At 38.8% G+C, this 24,509-nt stretch overlaps 1 protein-coding gene across 4 annotated transcripts in view; it reads right to left on the bottom strand.

The window, feature by feature from the left end:
* LOC139139666 (protein cycle-like) overlaps window positions 1–20,533 on the bottom strand; it is a 50,590-nt gene extending 30,057 nt beyond the window's left edge. The window contains exons 1-3 of one of the 4 annotated variants that reach the window (XM_070708552.1): window positions 19,789–20,533; window positions 19,073–19,208; window positions 3,219–3,310 (exon numbers count right to left, since the gene is read on the bottom strand). In XM_070708552.1, coding sequence (XP_070564653.1) covers window positions 3,219–3,274 — 56 coding nt within the window. In that variant the 5' untranslated portion in view covers window positions 3,275–3,310; window positions 19,073–19,208; window positions 19,789–20,533. Of the gene's footprint in view, window positions 1–3,218; window positions 3,311–19,072; window positions 19,209–19,788 lie in introns of those variants that run through there. The other 3 variants (XM_070708547.1, XM_070708533.1, XM_070708540.1) reach the window with 3 other exon arrangements.
* Window positions 20,534–24,509: the final 3,976 nt, after the last annotated feature.

Raw genomic sequence — 24,509 nt, 5'->3', positions numbered from 1 at the left:
TGTTCCATCCCTTTGTTGATTATGTTTACATAAGGCCAGATGGCAGGAAATATATTTACAACCTTGGGGATTTTTTAATTAATGCTATGAGTGCTATCATTCGAATGTAAACAGCACTTAAATTAGTTACAGATAGTGAAATGCCTTCCACTGTGGGGGGTGATTACGACATCTGGAATTATCCTGGATCCAAATTTCTCATCAGTTCTTGTGTGTCTTACACAGAAATGTTGCAAAAATTGATCCGCAATGAAAAATTTACCTCAGCTTTGTTTTCTGGATCAAATTTTACTAAAAATCAAATATGACAAAATTATGTTCACAGCCTTCGAAACTGTCTCATAACATATCCTAGGTTGGTGTACTATGTAGGTCATTTAAGGTCACAAACTGAGAAAATTACCTAAAATTTAAAAATTTGGGGGCTTCCCAACACTTTGAGCAGAAAATTTATCTACATGTAATAACATCCCTTGGGACTTTGTACCAAATTACAAAGCTATCAGACAAGTAATTTTGAGAACAAGTTTTCTTGACCAAAAATGACAAAATTGTCTTAAAAATACAAATTTGTATATTTCAGGACAACTTCCACATATCTAGCTATTGTCATCCCTGGACATCTGTACACCAAATATAAAAGCGTTGGAATCTTAGAGCCTCCTGGAAAGTCTTGGAAAAGTCCTGGAAAATGGAGAATACCCCCAGTTTTCAAAATGACATTTTTTAAGCTCATTTGCATAATTTTGGCACTGCAAACTTCATTTGAACAAAATCCCATCTACAGCCCAGGATGCATACACAGATCAAATATCGCGCTTAAAAAAGAGCCGCGGTTCGTGAGTTTTTGAAGTTGACAGACATACTGTACGCACGTACATACTTACATACATACATACATACATACATACATACATACACACATACACACATACATACATACATACATACATACGTACATCATGTACATACATACATACAGTACGCACGTACATACTTACATACATACATACATACATACATACATACATACACACATACACACATACATACAGACGCCACCGACTTCAGCTTATACGATAATCTCACATTGGTATAACCAAATGTGAGCTAACAAAACTACGGTGTCATTGAGCAGATTTGACATGAATTGCCTAAAATTTAATGATATTTGAAATTCAAAATGGCCACGATTTTAGTTCTATGGGAGAAAGTCAAATTATGATTCTAACAAAAACATGATGGTGAATACTTTATCTACTCCACTGCCTTCAGTATGAGTCCACACAATGCAATGTACAAAACAAATACTGTAAAAATTTGAAAACCGTACGAATATGCGTCCAACCGGCATGTATTACCATTTTCTACTACTTGTGTAGGCTTAGCTCATTTTCAAACTGTAGAGTGAATGAAGTTTTCAACATTTTGTTTTCATGAAAATCAAAAGTCAAAAATTTCATATTTCCGCGTTGAGTTAACTCATTTGTGGCGGCCATTTTGAATATCATATGACTATATCTGCATGGTATAATGTTTTTTCAGGTACAAAATTTGCACGGTGACCAGCAGATTTCTTTATTTTTGAAAGCGAAATGGTTTGAAGTTTCCTTGAGGAAAGTTCGCACAAATTCTATCAGTTTCAAGGCACATAAAAGTCACAGTACTTAAACTTACTCCAGCGATAAATATTAACTATAATTATTCATCCAACAACATGCAGGGTATGTGCAAATAAAGGCATAAATTACCTTAACTTATACATCATAGGGTATACGTTGATCTGTGTTCACTCCTACACACTAAAACTTCAGTTGAATGACTGCTTCACACACATAGTGACTCAAGTCAGCTCTAGACGTTTAATGAACGCTAATACCATAAGTTTAGCTTACATATGTGATGGTATTTTGTCTTTTCCAAATAATACCCGACAATTTGCTCTGCGCAAATGTAACTTTACACCATTGTGTCTCATTTGAAACAGTAAATCTGACCAACGGGGCAAAGAGTGACGTGCGACAGTGGCCCCTCCCTTCTCTGACTTTCTGTGAAGTTCCACCTCAAAGGACACGCTCACTGGCGCTCAGGATTTCAAGGTTCAGAGCAGACGGAAACGGGACCGCAGTGACATCTTGTCGATTTCAATGGAGCAAGAACTACGTCATAAGGAGAGTGGTTCTGTACTGGGAGCGGTGAACCGGAGAGTGCACCAACACGAGCAGGGCGATACACGTGTACACTTAACACACTAAACTCTATAACACGCTTGTTGCGAGGTGTTTACAAAATCATTTCAGGAATATCCACGCATCAGCTCAAGAAATAAAAGAGAGCAAGACGGAAGTACACTATACCAATGTTGGACTACAATTCAATTCAACACTATCCTAAGGGGTTGTACATGTATGTTTACATTTATTCATCATAAAAAGTACCCTCAGGCAAGCCCTGGTTAATACCATGTGGAAGATGGCCCCAGTGCTTTTCCCATGCACATTTAACCAATTTAACCCCTATTCCGTGTAAACAGGACCACAATCACCATTGACATCAATGAATTTGGGCCAAACCATTGTGGTGAAGGTTTAAAAGTCTCAACAGCTTTCTGATTTCGATTACATCATTTTAAGTTAGAACGCACCTCGGGGACAGATATTCGGACTCTCAAACTTTTACAATTCTCTTCTGATATACCACATGTGGGGTTCATTTTTAAGCTCTTGGTAAAAGAAAACTTTTCACCGGCTTAGTTTTTTCGAAATTCGAAATTTTTATTTTCTCCATAGAGTTACACAGGGTGGCGGCCATTTTGGATTTCTAATATGGGTAAATCTTGGGTAATTGTTTCTCTAGTAACAAATTTGCACGGTGACCCCCCATTTTTTTCTTGATTTGAAAGAGAATGATTGAAAGATTCATTAAGGAAAGTTTGAGCAAAGTTTAAGTCTTTCACTTTCGAGGTGCATACTACCTTAACTTAATCAAATCTATGAGCTCCCCTGGACTTCATCTGCAGTGATATACAAATCATAATTATGTAGTATTAAAAATGAGATATTTTTGGTAAACCTATACGCATCATGCCTGCAATAGAAATAAATTGCAGAGTAATGAACTATATATACTACCAGCATGTGAGGTGAAGAAATATTGATCAGGTATATGTATGTACAAATCACAGCAAAGATTACCATACAATAATAAAGATGACTTACTTTCCAAAGCCATACAGAGGAGACGGAACTTTCCGTTTTCTTGACGCGATATCCATCTTGAACTAGGAGATGTCTTGCACCTCAGAGTTGACCTGTAACATTTAAAAGAAAGAGCTGTCAGACTTGCACGAATGCTTCACGTGCATGCCGTGATGTTTGTCAGATCAACATCAAGCATTCTGCTTGGCAACATGAAGACACTTGTCCATTCGTCAGATGATGAACAGTATCTGCCGCAAGTCCCAGATATTTTTTTTCAAAATTCAATGAGCTTATTATCAAACTGAAACGATAGATGTGATGTTGTGTACATGTATTTTCAGGACAAAAATAAGATTTCATATGACCAGCGGCCATGTATGCTAATCTGGCCACCACATGGTGTGATAACATCTGTCACTATCACTACAGCTACCGGTGTGTAGGAAACAGAAGAGTCTCTGTCAGGAACTTAGCAAGGAAAGTAGACATCGAATTCTCACTTTCAAAAACTCAAAACCTACAGTCAAAATCTGTCATTTTAGGCCTGCTAGCACATGGCAGAAATGCATGTACTTTACAGATGATTAAAATTGTAGAATATTGCGTTTTCAGATGCATGTAGTATCCTATGATAGGCATGCAACATGACATACCATACATGTACATGTAGGCATGTACAACCTGTTACTGTGACATGCATTCAACAATGCGATAAATCTAGTCCTGGTAAATCACGTACTTCGTAGTTCTGCCAATGTAACATTTTGTAATGTTTATGAATACTGCAACTGTGAATGAATGAATTCATTTATTTGCATATTACATATTACAAAACTATTTCAAATGCCCAGAAAAAAAATATATAGAGAGAGCAAGAAAGGGATACAGTATCAAAGTATACAGATGTCCTTGTGGGAAATAACAGTGCTCGATGCTAAAAACACAGAGCTATAAATAATAACACAAATTACTTCAAGTATTACAGTAACTTTGTACTTATAGTAATTTGTTATTGACATACATGCACATATGTACATGACACAGACAGACACAGACATAGACATAGACAGCGACAGACACACACATATATATATAGATATATATATATATATATATATATATATATATATATATATATATATATATTATATATATATATATACCCTGTAAACAGGGTGAAAGCTAGCACGGTCAAAGCAATTTTGTTTTGTCTTGTTGAGACCATCCTCTTGATATTTCAGAAGCTGTTGTTGTGGCAACGTACGCTTTTGCCATGGCAACAGACACACATGTACACAGGATAGTGATTCTTCCAGAGGCTTCATATCATTTTTTGTAAATGCATTCATGAAAACACAGATGTATATACTAAGGTAACTTGCTGGAAAGAAGTCCATAGGACAGACACATCCGACACTGAGTCAAAGCGATAGATGTACATGGTATGGTAGATGATGATAAGATAAGCAGGCAGCTTGCTTAGCCTGGTTTTGTTTTCGTCTGTCAAATGTTGCCCCACAATATGTATGTTTACCACAAAAAGAGTAAATCTAGGAATTAGCAAACACCCCTTTACCCGCCAAGTTCATATTTCACCATCAGATCAAGTTGGTTAAAACTAGTGAAGCAAAACATGTCCCATATGGTGCATTTTAACAAAGACTTGAAGATTTGAAGACAGAGACAGTAAGATGATTTTTCCAGACTAAAGCTGATACAAAATTGCAACATACCAAGCCAAGTCGGTGAAAGTATGTATGGTTTTAGCTCAATACTGCTTTTTACTGACTTGGCAGACAGGGAAGTGATACTGATCAAAATCTTCACCAGATTCATTATAAGACCTACAGTATTACATCTTCAACTGTAATGGCTATTTCACTCCTATTTCCATCTTCCTGTCACAGATCAAAAACTCCACCACTGAAAACAATACAATTGGACTAAACCATTTTGTGAAACAGGGGTTAAATACTTCTACTTCTTGCTAGTTTTACCCTTTTCCTGCCAGACAGTAAAAAGCAGTATTGAGCCAAAACCTTATGTATTTTCACCCAGTTGGCTTGGTCTGCTATAGCATCTTTAGTCTATAAAAATCAAGTTTACATGTACAGTATTTATGTTTTCAATAGCTTTCAAATGTTTAATATTATGTTAAAAAACGCCATATGGAATATGTTGTGCTTCACTAATTTTAACCATCTTGACCTGGTGGTGAAATATGGACTTGGCAGGAAAAGGGTTTATTGCGAACGTCAAAATGAACCGGAGATCAACTTTGATAAGCCCCTATCAATTTCCCTCGCAATCTTCCAATATCCCTTGGAAAACACCGAGGTACTTGGTTAGTGTTGCCGATAAACAGGCCAATAAACATACTAGACGCCTGCTGTGTTACCGCCATTCGATCTCCCTTCTATTTCTGGCTCCCTTTCCGGAAGAAACCATTTTGAAGCCAAAGTGGTTGACAAGAAATGAAATAAAGCATGCGATTTTAAGACCTTTAATTGTAATAATAATTTCAAACTCGATTTTTCACAGAACTTGTTTTGCATTGTTACGTGCGTTTATCCTGTTATCGTGAAGTATTTCCCGTATGCAGTCATGTCACATGACATACTTTACCCAAACTTGAATAGTAAATTCCATGAGCTTGCAAAGTAAACAAATGTCAGTGTGAGAGCACATGGATAGGCAATGGCAATGTTTCAAGTACAAGTTGAGTTCCACGGTAAAATTAGAAACATTCACACGGAACGACTGAGATACAGCCAGTTAGTATATCTAGTGACAGACAATGTCGTTGTACTGAGTGAGGCCCTGATTTGACTCTCGGCCGGCCGGTGAACTTATACTTGTGGAAATGCTCAGTTCTCCGGTATTTCATTATGACATCGTTCACAGTGCTGAGCATGCGATGCATTTCTGTGGCGATACTGGTTTGGGAAACGCCTGTCAACCATTTTTCTATGATTGTCTTTCTTGCCTAAAAATCCATTGTAAGGCAAATTGACGTCGACAGAGAAAAAAATATTCTCACGATTTTATGAACTGGCATACACTGATCTCTCTATACTGGCCCTAACGCAGCCTGTGCACATACTGATCGGCAACCATAGATAAGACAGCAAAACTTAGCCAAAATTTCCGAGATTAACAGACACACTGATTACACAATCTCTGGATACAGAAATGGCATTTTGGTGAAATTTCAGCATCAAAAAAATCCTAAAACTTGACATGAGGACGTCATGTGCCGATCAGCAGCATAGTGCACGTGTGAACTGGCATTTATTGACTCATGCCATGGACTACCATAGAGTAGAAAAAACTGTCGATGATTGACTGCACGGAAAAGCAGTCTGCATCTTGTGAAAACAACAACATAGCAGTGAAAATTGTAATAGTCACCAGTAAAACTCTTCACAGATGAAAGGATAATTGCTTCAAACTAATACACTTCATGTCCAGAGAATGAAAACTAACACTCAACTAACATCGTGGTCCGTGAATGAAAATAAACAATGGCGGACGTTACTGTGTAATGAACTATACTATTTAGGTGACGGGGGTGGGCAGGGTCAAAGGATCAAGAAAGTACTGGGAAAACGTGTCATTTTCCTAACGATTCTGTCTCGGGAACTCCAGCGTTTCCATTGTTTTGTGGTATATAACAAGTGTGCCATGAGCTTCGTTGAATACACTGATATCAAACAGCCATAGCTGTAAACTGGCGCAAAATGGTTTGATCCATGCAGAAGCTTGCATAGGGAGATCGAATGGAGATAGCACAGCAGGCGCAGTGTATGTTTACAGACCAAAGTACCTCGGTGTTTTCCAAGGGATATTGGAAGATTGCGAGGGAAATTGATAGGGGCTTATCAAAGTTGGTCTCCGGTTCATTTTGACGTTCGCAATAACTAGCTACCAATCTCTTCTTCCATCAGAATTTGACGCACTACACAGGGAAAAAGCTCCACTTTGTATGTTGGAGTTGTTGAATGCACATACCGCACTTGAAAGGGTGCGATACACTAGAGCTGCATATTTGCAGGATCATTTATGTCTGTTTGAGTTTCCCTGTCAATCACTTGATGTATCTGGGATATGAATAAAAGAATGTACTAATCATTTACTTGTTTTCTGTAGCCCCAAGCTGAGGCGAATAATGGACACTATTATGATTTATATTTCCATACACAATCAACTGCGGTTTTCTCCACACACAAATAATGGGAACCAGAAAAATATAACTGGTATTTATGTCACAATAAGGGAACATACATTGTAATCTATGGGCATACAGTACACCGTTTGCCCAGGAGGAGTAATTAATAGCTGGTGTGTCATTTGAATGTTACCAGTAATGTGTAGTGGCTAGGGTCGTATTCTTTTCATTTCACGTCCACGGTGTAGTAGTCGTGCTGACCTTCAGCAATAAATGCCTAAGATTTCACAGGAATCTAATCTTTTCGGAACACCTATTACACTTTCTGGACTTTGTCAAATGGGCAAGGTGACAGTGTGTTCCATACACACTGTCACCTTCAACAATAACTGTAATAGGTATGAAACATGTACCCTACTCAAGTCTAGATTTATGTATACCTGTACTTTACAGGAATTCTATTTCAGAAGACAATGAGATCATGGTACTCCTGATCCCTAACAGCTGCCATGAGTATGTTGTTTGACCAAATCAATATTCTCCCAATAATTTAAGTCGGTGGAGTAATTTGACATTGAACACTGTAATTATCCTTTTCATGCCATTTCTCTACGTCCAGGTCTAAACTTTGCCATAGAAAACAATTGGGATAAACCATGGTGGGAAAAGTGTTGCTCTTTATCCTGGATAGTTTACAATCCAAGCTCTCACCTCAATGCATACAGTAAATGATGTACAACATCTTTGAATAGGCAGCTTCAATCAAATTCTTTGAGTCCACCAACAGGCTGCTTTTTATGCAAAATGATGAAAACAGTGTGTTAAGTTATTATAAATCAAAAATACGCTGTTTTCTTTACCCCACAGACAAAATAGATTGGAAAATTGGTATATGTATTCTTATTGTGTTTAAGGTAGAACGCACCTCGGGGACAGACATTCGGACTCTCAAACTTTTACAATTCTCTTCTGATATACCACATGTGTGGGTTCATTTTAAAGCTCTTGGTGAAAGAAAACTTTTTACCGGCTTGGTTTTTCGAAATTCGAAAATTTTTATTTTTCTCCATAGAGTTAACACAGGGATGGCGGCCATTTTGAATTTCTAATATCGGCAATTTGTTTCCCTAGTACCAGAATTTGCATGGTGACCTCCTATTTTTATTCTTGATTTTGAAAGAGAATGATTGAAAGATTCCTTGAGGAAAGTTAGAGCAAAAGTTTAAGTCTTTCACTTTCGAGGTGCATACTACCTTAATTCTGTGTTTATCTTTTATATCTGGTGGAAGGGTAGATTTGAGGAAAATTCTAGGACAGCAAACGATGAATTTTATTGATGTTGCCAACTACACAAATATACAAACAGCACCTAAGACAGGGGTTGGCTTGGAAACACAAGACACCGGTTGTACGCTTTCACTCACACCCAAAACAATTCTCTCAAAATAAAAATCTTTCTCCATCACATGTTAATTGGTACGCCTGTCAATGTATGGATGCACTGTTGGTAACCATAACGATCATCTTTCTGATATTTTTGTACTTCACTTGCGTTAATTGGCTACATGTAGTTCACTAAAGGTTGCACAATACCAAGTATTACGCTGTTTTGCAAGGTGATCGGTTTAGATCTGTCCAGCATATCAGTACCCTAGAACAACGGCAGTGTTTGGACACCAAAAGGTCGGAGAGATCCAAGACCACAGAATGTTACCGACTACAATATCATCAAAATCAAACTTTCTAATTCTAGTTATGATGATGAAGAGTCACACTTGTTCAACTTTTCTTTGAATTTTATCACGGCAGAAAATTTTGAAACACTTTACAGAAAACCTTGGTAGATGGAACAGTTTCATGATACATGTACATCTTAGACCTGCAAAAGATATTACTTGGTAAAAGAGATGCACTGAACCCATGTACGTGAATTTTCATAGACAGTGTCACTACCGGTAATGCTTGTAGGGAACAAACTTATTGAGGCTGTGAGATGTGATCCACAGATTTATCAGACATTTGTACAAAAATTTACAACACCACAGAATACTGACATCATAGGAAAAGAAAACTGGGCAGGCCATGTTATGAAATGCTGTAATTATCTGTGTTACTAGCGTATAAAAAATGAACAAAAGCCCCTCTCTAGACTGATGAACCTGTTAATTCATAATGCATTTCTTATCCAGACTCCCACATGATGTATTATCATTTACCCTTTGTGTGCCCAAATCAATTTTTGTTGCCTTTATTAAATATACCCTACTAAATTTTTTTTTCAGATTTTCGCCAAAATTTTGATAAAAAGCTTTAGCCAATGAAATGTGATGTCCATGTTCCAAAATTACCAAAAAAATTAGATAAAGTTCATAAAAAATTTGTGAAATGTTGCACTAAAATTTTGGTGGGAAAAAATTGCAGCATGCACTCAAAGGATTAATTTGAATAAAAATTTACCGAAAACAAGAATTCAGTTTCAAAACATGCATGTTATCTGTCAAAATGTACAATACAAGGTATTTAGGACTGGAATTATTGATTACCTCTATACTTTTACGAATAAATGCATGATGGCAAATTAAGTATGTTTGTGCAGTAATGCTCAAATCAAAAGACTCACATGTATCTACTGTGATGGTGGCAAAGGCATTATTAGGGACACACATAGATAATTGGTCTGAGATCGTACTGGCTGCCACTGTGCTTCCTGTCTTTTTGTAGCTGCAATACTAAGAATTATACTAAATACTATTTGTAAACATTCTGGAGGCCCTGTACACAGACGTCGTAATTTACACAAAAGTGAGTAATGATATTGGGTTCAAAGGTCACTTCAATAGCATGCCAAGAGACAAAGCCTAGATAACTATCTACAGTGTTCATGTCATCAGAATTGACTAACATTTAGTTTGGGCAGCCCTTGGTTTTAAAACAGTGTACTCTTTTAATATTATTTCAATCACGTTCAGCTTCCCAGAAATCGAAACGTGGGCGATCCTCATCATCGATTTTTCTCTTCAGACAGAATTGTTTAAACTACATTGGCTATGTACACAGGCGTTTCTTTCATAAACCCAATTTTGTAATCTCCTTTGCATCCATTTCAATCAATGCCACTTGTTTTGATTCAAACCCTAAAACCCCACAATAATCCCAGTGACTCGTAAAAAAACTGTGAACAAAAAGATGTTTTGTTTGTATGCATAGTGTCTGGACGCTCACTGTCAGCCATGTACTGATTTGAGAGCATGATCAAATGATGATTTCGCCATACTATGAGCAAACACAGAAATTACTCATAAAATCGCCATTTAATCATTTGAAATGAGTTTTCTACAACCTGTATGTAATCTTTGTGATGAACACATAGATACCCTAAATATGGATGTTCTATCCAGAAGGAAAGGCTCTCAACACTGCTCAACTTTCCCTTTGATATCCTCCTGTAAAAGTATACATGCCCCTCTTTATTTCAGACGTGTGTTGGCATGTAGGGGTGGATGAGGGAGGGGAGGGGGGCTTACCGGCAACTCTTCCAAGCTGTCTCATCATGTTACAACAATAGTGCTAATATGATTAAGGGGAGGTCAAGGAACTGCCCCTATCTTTGTACCTTCCTAAGCAATATTTCTATCCTTTGTTCCTGCTGAGACCACAGGGAATAGAGTAATCTTGTTGTTGTTGTTGTTGTTATTGTTGTTGTTGATGGTGATGATGATGATGACGATAATAAAAAATATTAAAAAACAATGTGTCATTCCTTGCTGTTGTTTGTCGATGTTGTAGATAATTGTAAAAGAAAACTGTAATCATGACAAAAAAACGACGTTGTATAATAGGACGGGAGTGACGTTGGGCGACCTACGTCGTTTCAACAACAACAACAACAACAAGATTACTCTATTCCCTGTGCTGAGACTGTTCTACCACTATCCTCAGATCATTCACCAACACAGGGCATTGAGTCAAATTCTATTTTCAACCCACTCAGCATGTTTCATATACAAAAATGTAACCGACCTATGCTTAGTTTGGCAGTTCAAGCCCTTTAAAATTCATCCTATACATAGTGTGTTATCACTAGACTTGGCCAGCTATGAGGAATTGTTGAATTTCATGGACTTGGCACAATTTTCTATGGCCGTTGAATGTTAGCTTCTGGACACCCGGAAAATCTACACATTTACGATAAATTTTGGCTAAATTTACCTTGAAAATATGAAAAGGATTACATACGGAAAGTCTGAATTGCCATTACTGTTAGTGTGAGACACATTTGTCTATCACCTTGGTAACAAGATATCACGCTTTCTACATTGCAAGACTGGACATTGTATGAACACATATCAAGCAGCAAGGTAACTGAGAAAAAAACAGGGTTTTGAAAAAAATTACCAGTAACAATTCATCCCCGTAAAACATCTTTCTCTTTATGACTGTATTATTAAAATGCTTTTTATGGCTGTTTCTCAACTATTTGTATAGAAAGATGATGGTGATTATATAACACAGGTGATTATGAAATGTTGGAAGGTGTTGTACATGTACAAGCCTGATGAACTTGAGACATTAATTAGATACATAAAATTTTAATTACACAGAATTATCTTACTGCAAGAACTTCCATCTTCAATAAGTATGTATCTAACACTCATTTCCAACTCAGAGGCAGACAGTTTTGATTTTAAAACAAAGGCTACACACAGTACTAGAGATATTGTGCACTGCAGTAACAGCTTTTGATACATTATTTAACTCACTACTTCTGTTCCCATACTTCATGAAGTTTTCTTATTATATTCCTTTCAGGGCCATGAAATCTCAACAATACATGAGAAATTAAAGTGCAAAGCAATGACCTTATCCCATAATATTTGTAAATCTGATTTTAACCACAAACAAAATTTCAATTCCGACTATTGATTGGGATTGAATGGATGAAATGAAAAAAAAATTCAACTGAGGAAGATGGTATTGGATGCTAATTAATTCAAAATTTAGAGGACTTCTCCGGCCTTTGGTTTTATTGTACCGAAACACCATATCCTAGACTTACTTCTAAAAATTTGGCAGAGTTTCAACTAAAATTAATAGCAAGTTCGTAATGAACATGAGCTGACTAAGGCCAGGAAGAAAAAATAAATTGTTCATCGGAATCGCCGCTTCTACTTTGGCATATTTGGAAATTTTTTTTTTTTTTGATCCCGGCAAATTCTTACTTCCGCATTACAAATATTTTTAGTACTGCCACTGGTGGCGCCCTACACTGTGTCGGGTTTTCGCGGGCACGGGATTTTGAATGAGACTTCATACGTGTTCGGACTTAGTTGACCGCCAACACGTTGTTGTGACGTCTGAATTTGGCGAATCACGACGCAAAGTGGGTCGATTTGGCCAGAAATTTGCTCGTTTTGTAAAGGTTAGTACATGTCACATCATGAGTATTAATTTGATCGCCAACATTCGACGTGATGGCCAACAGCTAGTTCCAGAGACGCTATTCAGTGTTTGTCCTGACATTACGTTCGGCGATTTGTTCAACAAGATCGTGACAGCAGATATAGATGGACGGTGCATCTGATTGAATGAAAATTGCATCGAAAGTATAAAAATTTACGGCAATGACAAAACACATGGTTGCGTCGATGTTAAAGTACGATTTGAATGATGACTATATAACTTCACTCCGATCACAGTACAGTGTTGTTAGACCATTGTGTAAATGTGTATATGTATATAGTAGGTAAAACACTTGAAATCTACACAGAGGTTTTTGACCAAAAATTCTTCTTGGTTGTGAAAGTATGACCCTAATGTAGACAAAAGTGGCCAAACATGGGGCCAAAGTAAAATGAAAAAAACTCAGATGCTAGGTCCTACCAGGACAATATTAAAGGACAATACTGAATTGTTGAATTTCAGTGATTTGCTGTACATTTCAGTTTTATTCTGAGAGAATTTTGAAATGCTCAGAATATGTTGTGCAAACACTAACTATGAATGTAATGGCCTATATTATTGTTGGGAAATATAGTATTGAATTCAGTTACCAGTATCAGTGTTTCTTGTCTGAGATATTTCTGGTAAAAAGGGAAACAATTATCTTGCCTTGTCTGCATGTGTGCAAAAATGCAAGAGAACCGCGTTTACCTTCGGCCTAAAAAAATAAAAAAAAAAATTTTCGCTCGCCGCTCCTGGGACTTGGTCCAAAAAATCCGATGAACAAGATTTTTTTTTTCTCTGGCCTAAAGGAAACCTCTGAAATCTTTGAGAGCTGTAATTTTGTCCCGCAAAAATTTGAGTGCAACATTTTACCAATTTTTATGATTTTTTCGGAAATTTTTTGACAATTTTGGACCAAATGATTATCACGTTTCATTGGCTTCCATTTTGGATCAAAATTTTGGAAAAAATCTGAAAATAAATTTGACTGGCTTATATTTCAGAAAAGTGACAAAAAATTGACTTTGTCACTCAGAGGGTTAACTAATTCGAAAAATAAATGTTTTATTGGATACATGTATGTGCACAAACTGTTTAAAGTAAAAACTGACCTATTGGCAACCCCCTTGAGCACTGACTACATGGTCATTAACCTGTTTGCCCCAATTCCTTATAAACAGGTCCAAAATTGCCATTGATGACAACAATAGGTTTGAGTCAAACCATGGAGGTGAAGGAGTTCAGACACTTCGCACCAAATCCAGGTCTGACATCATCTCCTCCCAAAACAATTCCGTACCAAAACCAAATCATACCCCAAACATCACTACATTCAACAACACTTCACCAAACAAGTCATCTTATCCCAAGAAACCCCCTTGTTCTACATGCACATTGCAAGACCAAACCATTCTCACAAGCCATAGCATGCTTTGCGCTCCTAAGGACCTACATGTATGCAAAAATCACGCAGAGCTGTTGCCGTAAAGGGGCATGTGGTTTACAATGATTGATAGAGCAAACACACCACGAGACATATGACAGAACCAGACTGAACAAGTCTCCCTTATCATAATTTACTTAACTGTAAGAACTTGCAGATCTGATTAAAAGACTCGTTTTATTTCTTATGTCATTAGAAATTGTTCCTCAATATTTTTGTCTATGAAAATGAGTTAGCTACATGTATTTATGATGGAAAAAAGAAGGAAATGGAAGGGATCGAGAGTGGCCACTTTCCTAAATACTGTAGTCATGGAATAGATACTGATGATGATTGCAGCGTTATTTTCACCTTTATTGTTTTGGCAAATTTGGGAACAGGGATAGCTTTGGGGCTGAGTGGACCTGTTTACAGGCAAAGTCGCTCTTGAGTAACGTGGCTTGTGGGATGAAGTAGTTTTGGTAGGACTACAAGGTGGTTTTCAGTGGTGTGAAATGGTACATGTAGTGGACAAGGCGGCAAGCAGCGGCCTGGTTTTGGTGCATAGTGACTATCCTGGTGAAAGGGTAAATAATAAAGACAGGGTTTTTTTTTGGTGCTCAATGGGTTAGACTGAAAAGAATTTACAAGAGCCTACCAGTTACTAGTACTGCGGGCAGACTTTGGTATTCCAAAGGAATACATTTATGCACTTCAACTACATGTGTTATAACCCCCTTTACCACCATTATTTGGCCAAAATCCATTGTCATCAATGGTTGGTGAGAACCTTTGATGGAGAATCTGGGTGAACTAGTTCAGTCATTGAACACAAGTCTCTGATATTCAAAGATTTTTTTCACTGGTTCACAATTTCACAGTTTATTGTCTGTACAGCTCTCTTACCTTCTGAGGCAAGGTTTGAACTCAATACAGGTTTTACACGTACACTCTTTGTAGCAGCGCACAAAAGAGGAAAAGAAATCTGTACCGTTATGGGAACAAAAAGCCAGGGATCTCCACCAGGGGGGTGGGCCAGCCATGTTTTTTGAACAATCAAGCCATATGTTAATTACCATACAAAATACATTTTCACAACAATAGAATATGCAAATTATATATTGTTATGAAAATTAGTGATCCAGGTTTTTTTTCAAATCTGTGAAGAACACTGAAAATCTCTGATGCTTTTCCCTGTGAAATTTCAGATTGGTTTCAATGAGGACTGTTTGTCACATAAGTCAAGCAAGACACATTCGTGAAACAGTCCTGTAAGTCCTGTCCTCTCCAGCTGGGCTGGTGTGCAGCATCTTGGAAGCTATTATCCAATTGGATGGCTGAATCTTACTGTTATAATTAAAGTGTGAGTCCTGCCACATTTTGAGACTTTTTCGTTTGACTTGGGGCATATACTATAGTTCTGGTTGTCAATGAAATTGGTATTAATAAAACAAACATTTACACACAAACTGAAGCTTATTTGAGCGGTTTTTAGACGGTTGTATTATGTTATTTCGACGAAAACACGGGAAAAGTTGCACTTTTCGATTTCCATCATGGCGACATTTTCCGGAAATTGCCGAGCTCGCCCCGTTTTGGCGTAAGTAGCTGTGACGTCACTAATAGAATGGGTGATGGTGACTTCGTGCATTGACTATGGAGATAGTGATAATTTCATGAGTGAAAGCAGTGCAACTGAGAATATCATCGTCACAGAAGATATGACAAAGCTGTTCAGAATTTACAGGCCTGCAAATTTTAACAGTCGGAACCTTAACCTAACGAGAACAAGAGCGGAACTCTTGTTGACCGTCGCGTCAGTGACAAGCCCACCGTGACCACAGTCAAACACACCAGTGCACTACCGTACACACAACCGCAAGCTAACAAAATATAAGTCTGGAGTTGCCATCCCACCTTATTATTACTTCTCAACACAAATTGCCTCGTTCAAAATCTGTATATAAAAATTTGAATTACACCATGACGCTTGTAGATAAATGTAGTAGAGATCAAGTTGAAAATTGTCCACCGTTCATAACACACATCTTTCCTATCAACAGCTGGAAGTGGAACAGGCTGAGGGTCATGTTAGCATAAACACCAAAGGTAGTATTCTCGCCGCAAAATCTTCAGTTTGGCGTTATAAAACCTCACATGAACATTGGCACTTTTAAAAATATGTGACCGTAAAGACATGTCTAGCCAAATTCTCGGAAGAGATAAATTAAAATTGACATGATGTAAATATCGGGCACACTGGCACCGGCCGGGCGGCTCAGCCGGCCATTTCTGTGACGGAGTGATCAGCTACGCTTTCGCAGTTCTTTTTTCTTGATTAAGTGTCAGCGATATAAAGCACAGTGTTCATTGTTTCATGACTGCGAAATTCTCAAAGAAGCTAAAATATTTTAGGGGAGACTTAGTCGAGCAGAAGGGAACAGATGACGACAACGCGACTGCTTCGTCAACAGTATAAACTAATTGCTACACGTTGTGTCACTGTTACTGGCAGCGCCGTGCTGTATTATACACAACCTATCGTTCAGTCTCGCAAAGAGTCAGTCAATCACTACGTAAACTTTTTAGGAATATAAAATTAGATATCTCCTAACGTTACTAATTATAGAGTCACACATGCATGAGATCTAGTACTTGTATTCATTTATTTATTTACAATCACTTTCGTAAAGCATCTGAATCGGCGATCAGTCTTGGGGGATGTAAACACGGCCATACTTCTCCGCGGCCCCCGCATACTTGACATGTTTTGGGCAACCTGTCGCAGTCTTGCTGCTGTTCTCGCTCTTGTCCACAGTTGATGATGATACACGCGAAGCTTTCTGGTGACAATGGTCGTACTGGTACGGCATTGCGATTACATAATCGATGTAGTAACTCCAGGAATTAAAGTCTATCTTACCGTACATCTGGCTTCCGAACCGTGTTTATTCTAAGTCACGGCACTCGAAAATGTGCACCGCAGAAAACGCTTGTCTGAATGACTCTTTTCTGACCCTTTCTTGTAATTTTGTCAAATGCGGCTAATACATCATCCTAAAATGCAATAAACTGACAATGGCTGCCGTTACTTCAGCCACCAAAGGCGTAACTTCTCACCATGTTGAAGCCACAGCGGTAAGCATTCGCTATGGCTGAGGTGAACACACTCACTCGTACATTCTATTAGTTACGTCATTTCCGGTGGCAATGCCCGCGAATTCCGAAACGACCCGAATGGCAGCCAACTTCAAAGTCGCACAGCATATTGCATTTTAATAATATTTAACCGCGTCGTTTCATTGGGGTGATGCATTTATTTGATAAAGTAGGGGCGGCAAAATCATATAGCATGGCTCATTTTAAGCAAAATTAACTTTGAATTTATGCGGGACATACCGTTATAATTAAATAATACAAAGAGACTCCTCAAGTTGCTTTGAATAGTGACAAACGACCAATCAGATATAAGCTTTCGAGCATGCTGCACATCAGCACCTCCCGCTCTGTGCATGCCCCCATGCATGACACTAAATGCTCACTTACTGAACAATAAAGACGGAATGGAACACACTGAGGTGTTCAACTTGCTCTGTGATAAGGTCTACGGAACATGTGATTGTGACACACATTATCACCACATCATTGCTGTGTTTACATGGATGACCCTGTGGTCTACCGTTGGCGCTGTGGTCAACCGTCAAGCACGTGATTGAAAAGTGCCAGTCAGCACATTGAACTGTGACTCCAGTACATGAAACACATATACGATACCACCGAGTATCTTCAAAAATGTAGTATGACTGAAAAATAATGAAATCAAAGGAGGTCCCTCCTCGAAATTCCGACAATTTGTTTTCTTCAATGGCAAAATTTATTGTGTGTGTGCAGCCTGTTACCTCTCTGAAGGTGTAGACTTATGTATGTTAAAACAAAAGGGACGAAACCAAGCAGTCCGCCACACTACACATGATCAACAACATGTTTTCAAGTGAACAGTTGCAGTAAATCCCCATCCCTTGGTCACTTTCTTCTGGGACAAGGTCAACAACGAGTCATCGCCGAGATTTCACCTTCCCATGGAGCAAATGATGAAATCTTACTAGTAACCGCTGTTGACAATGATATGGGGATGACAAAACATGCTGGGCATGGTATAATGAGCTCCAAAGGAAAGTGACTGCTCGTGAGAATTTGCTGTAGACCATAAAATTCGTACTGCCGTGTGATAACTTTGATCACATGGCCTCTACTTTCGAACAGAGAATGGAGCGGCTAGCGGCTCACACAAAACCTGAACTGATGGTTTGGCAACCTACAAGTTATTTTTTATCAGAATAAAAATAAAATCATGTTTGTAAGAAATACGGGAAGTACAAATGGTTTTCTGTCCACGTCCAGTATCTGTGGAATTAGTGTGTCCCTACATTGTGATGTTTTTGAAAATGGATACAGTATTAAAGTGAATGTACTGGACTCAAGCCCAACACGTATGGCAATATGGTGAACGTCTGCGCACACAGTAGCCGAGGTCGAGAATCTGGGTCGATTTCGTAGGCCTCACTCGTGTGACGAGCGGGCTTTGCTTCCCCAAAGTCAGATTAACACGTTTTAAGTCGTATCATGTAACAATGACGTCAAGCTGGAGTTGTGGGACTGAAATGCGAAGAACAATGCTGCCGGGCGAGTGATACGACGCCATCACAATTCCACGATACAAGTCAATGGACGTCTTTCCTGTGATGGGGTCAGCGTATCTGGGTCTCGATAATTTCACCAAAATCTACGTCAAATGGACGACAATGAGGCTTATCGCTTCACCCACGCATATTTTCTTACCTGCTTTTAATATTCCATAGCAAAATATACCGAGAAAACCAACCGCCCAAGTTCAAGACACAAGGTTATTGAATTCAGGTCACAGCCAGCTTCTACCTCCATGAGCGAGCGTTACTGAACCGCCATATTTCAGACACTTCGCACCAAAACCAGTTCGCCCCACACAACTTCGTCCCAAAACCATTTCGTACCAAAACCACCTCGTCCCAAGTACTACTTCGCCCAACCCCACTTCGCCCCAAGTACCACATCGTACTAAAACCACTTCGCCCAAAGTATAGTACCGTCAACTCGTCCTGAAACAACGATGTTACGACGTATCACAAGGTTGTTTTTACCTGCAACTTGGAAGCATTAATGTGTTAGGACATTTTGGCTATCACGAACCATTTATTGTTGCATGAAACCATAAACGATAGAATAAGAAAAAAGAAACACGCAAATGCTACAACTCAGGTGCCTTGCGCGGAATTGCACGATGTCAATTTCGCGAAATGCGTACACTTTCAAGATTTCAGTCCCAGGATGACAGAAAGGTGGTTATTTTCAGCTTTAGCAGTTAGCGATAAGTTTCGGGCAAAGTGGTTTGGGGACATGACTTTTGGGGCGAAGTGGTTTTGGTACGAGGTTGTTTTGGTGCGAAGTGGTTTTGGTGCGAAATGGTATGGGACGAGATGGTATGGTGCGAAGTGGTTTTGGTGCGAAGTGTCGGGAACCCACATAACATGGTCGCTCGTTCCAATTACGGAGATTTTCGACCCAGCTACGCTCAAAACTGGGACAAAATGATGCGAGAACCAGGAATGATAGAAACTTCACTTGCCTGATTGTACGGTAGCAGCGACCTAGTACTTCTTGAGTCTATTTTATCGGCCAATTTGTCGCAAGGAGAGCCGTTTTTTCTTGATCAAAACAACGCACTCACACTCTCGATATCGCCGTCAGTTTTCAGTGTTATGGTCGGATGAAAATCAGTGTAGTACGGCACGCCAACTTGGCCGCTACTGCGACTATTTAAAAATTCCAGTGAGTTCAGTCTGTCATCGTATATAAGAGAAAAAGATTGAGAAATCGACGGAGCCGTATTCGGTAAGATAAGTTCACAGTTGTGCAGGTATACTGCAGCGAACAGGCGATCAATCCAGTTAGACTATTATATAACATTCCCAGCCAGACTCCCTAGATTTGGAAATATTAGTAAACATCTCGATGTCTGATTCTTTGTTGTGGAAAACCATAATAGGAAGTTAACTGCTGCCGTCTTGCGTGCTAATTCAAATACGTCACTCACACCTGAATATATCATGCCTCTCTCTTGCCGAAAACGCCGCGAGGAGAATGTTGGCTATCCGAGCGTCATGTTATTTTTTCCAATATTGTGAATCCGAGCTCACGTGGGATTATCCAAGTCCCACGCACTGCGTTGAGGTGTAGAGGGCGGGCAGTGACGATGCTGAAGTTATTTTCGTATTCGTTTTCGTATTCGTTTTCGTATTCGTATTCGTATTCGTATTGGAGTCACTGACAGAAATTGTTATTTTTAGTCCAGGTTTCAGGTATGAAACGTGCGATATACGATATTTACTGAGGTTTAAATATTGTGATAATTTGATTCGTAATTTCATCTGCCAAATTTGGTTAAATTTACATAAATTTGCATTTGTAGATTTTAAAGAATTTTGTTCACTTCATTTTATTTGAAAAAAAATACTTAAAATCGGTTGGGATCTGGTAAGGCAGCATCATCGCTTGCCAATGTCTCTTGACCGGGCAGCTGGATGCACCCCGAAATCAGGTGGTCAGTGCCAAGTAATGGGACTCGTGAGAGCGGATGCAAAGGAGCTGCCCTGGACTGTACCATTGTTTTGCGGGGAGGGCAGATTTTTGTGAGGCGCTGCAAAACGGTTGACTGTTGAAAGCTATGATGAACCGCCGACTTGTCCAGGACAACCATCTGAATAAAAAAATGTGAAAATTGTTATATCCGGTCATCCTTTAGGACTCACTTTAGAATGATTATATCCATTTACAATTTGTATTTCAAGTATTTTACTTGATTTTGATATGGCTCTACGTAGACCTGAAATAAATTATAATAACAATATCACAATACTTTACAAAACTCAGGGAGTGCGGTAAGGCAAAAATTACAAATTGCAAGTTACGACAAAGTTGTACGTGCTGCTACAGGGGAGAAAGTAACAGAAATCAATGACAATAGGTAGTTTATCTTTCAGAGTAAAGATGTGAGCAATAATAACATAAAACCGGACCGACCGATAATTCATGTAGTAGCCTACATTCAATCAGGCTCAAAGTAGCGACCATTTTCAGTCGCATAGGCGACCAAATTTTATGAGATTGCGACTGAATTTTTTTCAAGACATTACTCCATACCGTATACGTGATCAAATACAACATATATTCGCTCAGTGTTCACGGAGCATTGTCCCGAAAGGCCGCGACCCCAAAATACGCATTGAATAAGCATAGCCGTTGAGCGGAGTTACTCAAAGGTTTGAGCGCGTTCTCTCCACTGCGCACAGCGCTGCCAATGTGTCTGCTGATGTTATCTTGAATGATCTGTCAAAATATCCATGAATTTAATGATAAATTTTACTACAATCCAATCAAGTATCAGAAGCAGTTTTAGTGCTGTCACATCATTTCAATTGAACCAATCATAATCCCAGCATAAAATGTCATCAAAATATAGCTGACAAGGGAAAACAAGCAACCAGTAACTGCAACATGTTTCATGCGTTCACGTGCGTAATGAATATTTGCGTTAGTGGCATGTGACCGGCTAGACCATTTCCGGAAATCGTCCTTTGGAAAGCAGATCAAAGCATCGATTTCATCAAGCTTGGACTGGACTATCCTGTTTCATAAAGGTTTTTGTTTTCAGCTAGATCTAAATAGCAAGCAACTTTGTTGAAATACCATGGCAAATCTGCCGGGTAGCGACTGAAATTATGTAGAACCATGGAGGTAGTAGAGAACAGACCATGGATGGGACTGTGGCGATGACCTCAATGACCCGAGCGAGTTCGATACACGCCACTAGTACCGCTGCGATATCACAGCTAGGATTAAATGCGCATATACGTTTGAGTTTTGTTCTCTTGCCTACAAAATATCTATCGAAAGTTGATAGTTGCTGCATTTCTATTCAGAGTTTTTGTTGAAAAAAGTAGCTATCTACGGCTAGCGGCTTAGTTGGTCCCCCAAATAGTACTGCTGAAAGTTTTTTGGAGTGACCTGCAGAACAGAGTTGTAGAGCGGGCAAACTGCGTAACACTAAAACTGGATCGCACAGTACAAATACAAATGACGGAAACCGATCGAGCCAGTTGCGACAGCTACTAGACTAGCTGAAGTCTATTTATCATAGAATACAGGCATTTCTCGATATTTCGCGATACAAATTAATTTCCATGCATTCTGGTGTATCTTATCATAACGTTTAGTTGATCAACATGTTCTGGCAATGACAGTTGACGCCAACGCAAGGAAAGAAAAAGAGATGGGCCGTACTGAAATAAAGACTCTGACAACAGCTCACACATTAATTTAATCTTTATTAGGGAAACAAATGTACGATCGGGACATAGGCCTATGATACCATTTTATTCATCTCGTTTTCTTTTATGACGCTTTCCCACATCATATGAGATGATATTTTCTTTGCGACAGCAGTCTAAACTATAGCATGTCATCGACTTAGGGGCATGCGATAACGTTGAGCCCTGCATTCACTGTCCTTATGACGATCACTTTCTCAGAGATATCAGTTTAAAACAAGAAAATTACCTTTTAAGTTTACAACTCGTCAAATTGGGCGGGTCAGCTAAATTTCCATTATCGATACTAATGATGTCAACAGAATGTTTAAGTTGGTTGTTGTGATAGAAGTTATACGAAAACGAATACGAATACGAATACGAAAATGATGTTTGTTTAAAAAATCTTTCCTCCAAAGACTACTACTGGCCCACAGGCGCTAATAGCTTGGTAGTCTGCTAAATAGATCGATTTTCGGCTCGATCTATCGATCCCGTGGTCAGTATGCCCGCCACTGTAACCTAGTGAGTATTTTGGTTACGATGGCGCGCATATCGACTACGGGATCGATAGATCGAACCGAAAATCGATCTATTCAACAGACTACCCAGCTAAGTAGTGCCTGTGTACTGGCCGTTTGTTTTTAAAATCTCTCCTCTAATTATAGCAACGATATCTTTCAATCTAGGGCCTAAAAAGATTGGATCTTTTTCAACTTACATTCTCAAATATTGAAGTAGCCTATTGATATATTGTCATATAAAAAGCACTTTAACTTCTGTAAAGACAGAACTTTTATATAATACGAACGAAATTTGAACTAAAAATAAAAAATTTTGTCAGTGACTCCAATACGAATACGAATACGAATACAAAAACGAATACGAAAACGAATACGAAAATAACTTCAGCATCGTCGGGCAGTGCCATTTCGCGAACAATGCCCCAAGGACAGTTTAATAACCTAACACACTTTGGAATGGGTATTCATTTTCGTACTATCGTGATCCGGCGAAGGACGATGTTTGTTGTGATAAAACCTTTGTCTAAAACTCGAGTCAAAAGAATCTGCTCGCGATGACAGGCGTTTTCGATGTGATTTATAAACAACACAGGAGTTACTGTGAAACACTTTGAACTATAGCTGCTTTTTAGGCATTTTGGATTTCACTACAATCATCAGGTTTTTAATTTAGCTGAAAAGCCATCTTTGCCATAGTATTAACATGGAGAAAGTTTAAATTGGCGGCATCTTAAATTAGCGAATTTAAACATTTTAGCTGAATGAGCTAAAGTATTGTTTTACAGTAAGCTTAATGTGTTTTTTACAGTTACTGTAATATGGACGCGGCGTACTACCTCTAACCATGGACCTCATTTCTTTGACGTCCATGCTCTAACACTGCACCTCGAATTCGAATTCTTAAGCTTAACCCTCCGCCGTTTCCACAGGATCCTCCGACAGAATAGCACAAAAGTAGTAAAGAAAACGTGGTCAACTAGGATTAATAAGAATTTTACACCCCATTTTATTCATTTATCTACATGAAGTGAAGGAAAATTTAACCATCCATGTAACTAAAGTATAACCCTGACCTATATACGAACTCACGCGCAGCAGTGCATTGTCCTGAACTAAGCGGGGAAATTCCCTGCTGAGTCAGGTCCTGAATGAGACTTGCGCAATGCGCTATGACTCACCCCCACTATCAAAACGGAACGACATTCTATTCTCTCTCTCATTTGTTAGATAGATTCTGACTGAGCCGTACCGGAGCCGGTCTGCTCTTACAAAGGCAACCCGTACCGGAACAGTTCCGAAGGTGCGGGTCTCGTTTCTGGATGTGAATTTTATCTGCTGGCTGGTCCCTTT

Source organism: Ptychodera flava, chromosome 1 (genome assembly GCF_041260155.1).
Source record: "Ptychodera flava strain L36383 chromosome 1, AS_Pfla_20210202, whole genome shotgun sequence".
Classification (NCBI taxonomy): domain Eukaryota; kingdom Metazoa; phylum Hemichordata; class Enteropneusta; family Ptychoderidae; genus Ptychodera; species Ptychodera flava.
This window is presented reverse-complemented; position numbering and strand designations above follow the sequence as displayed.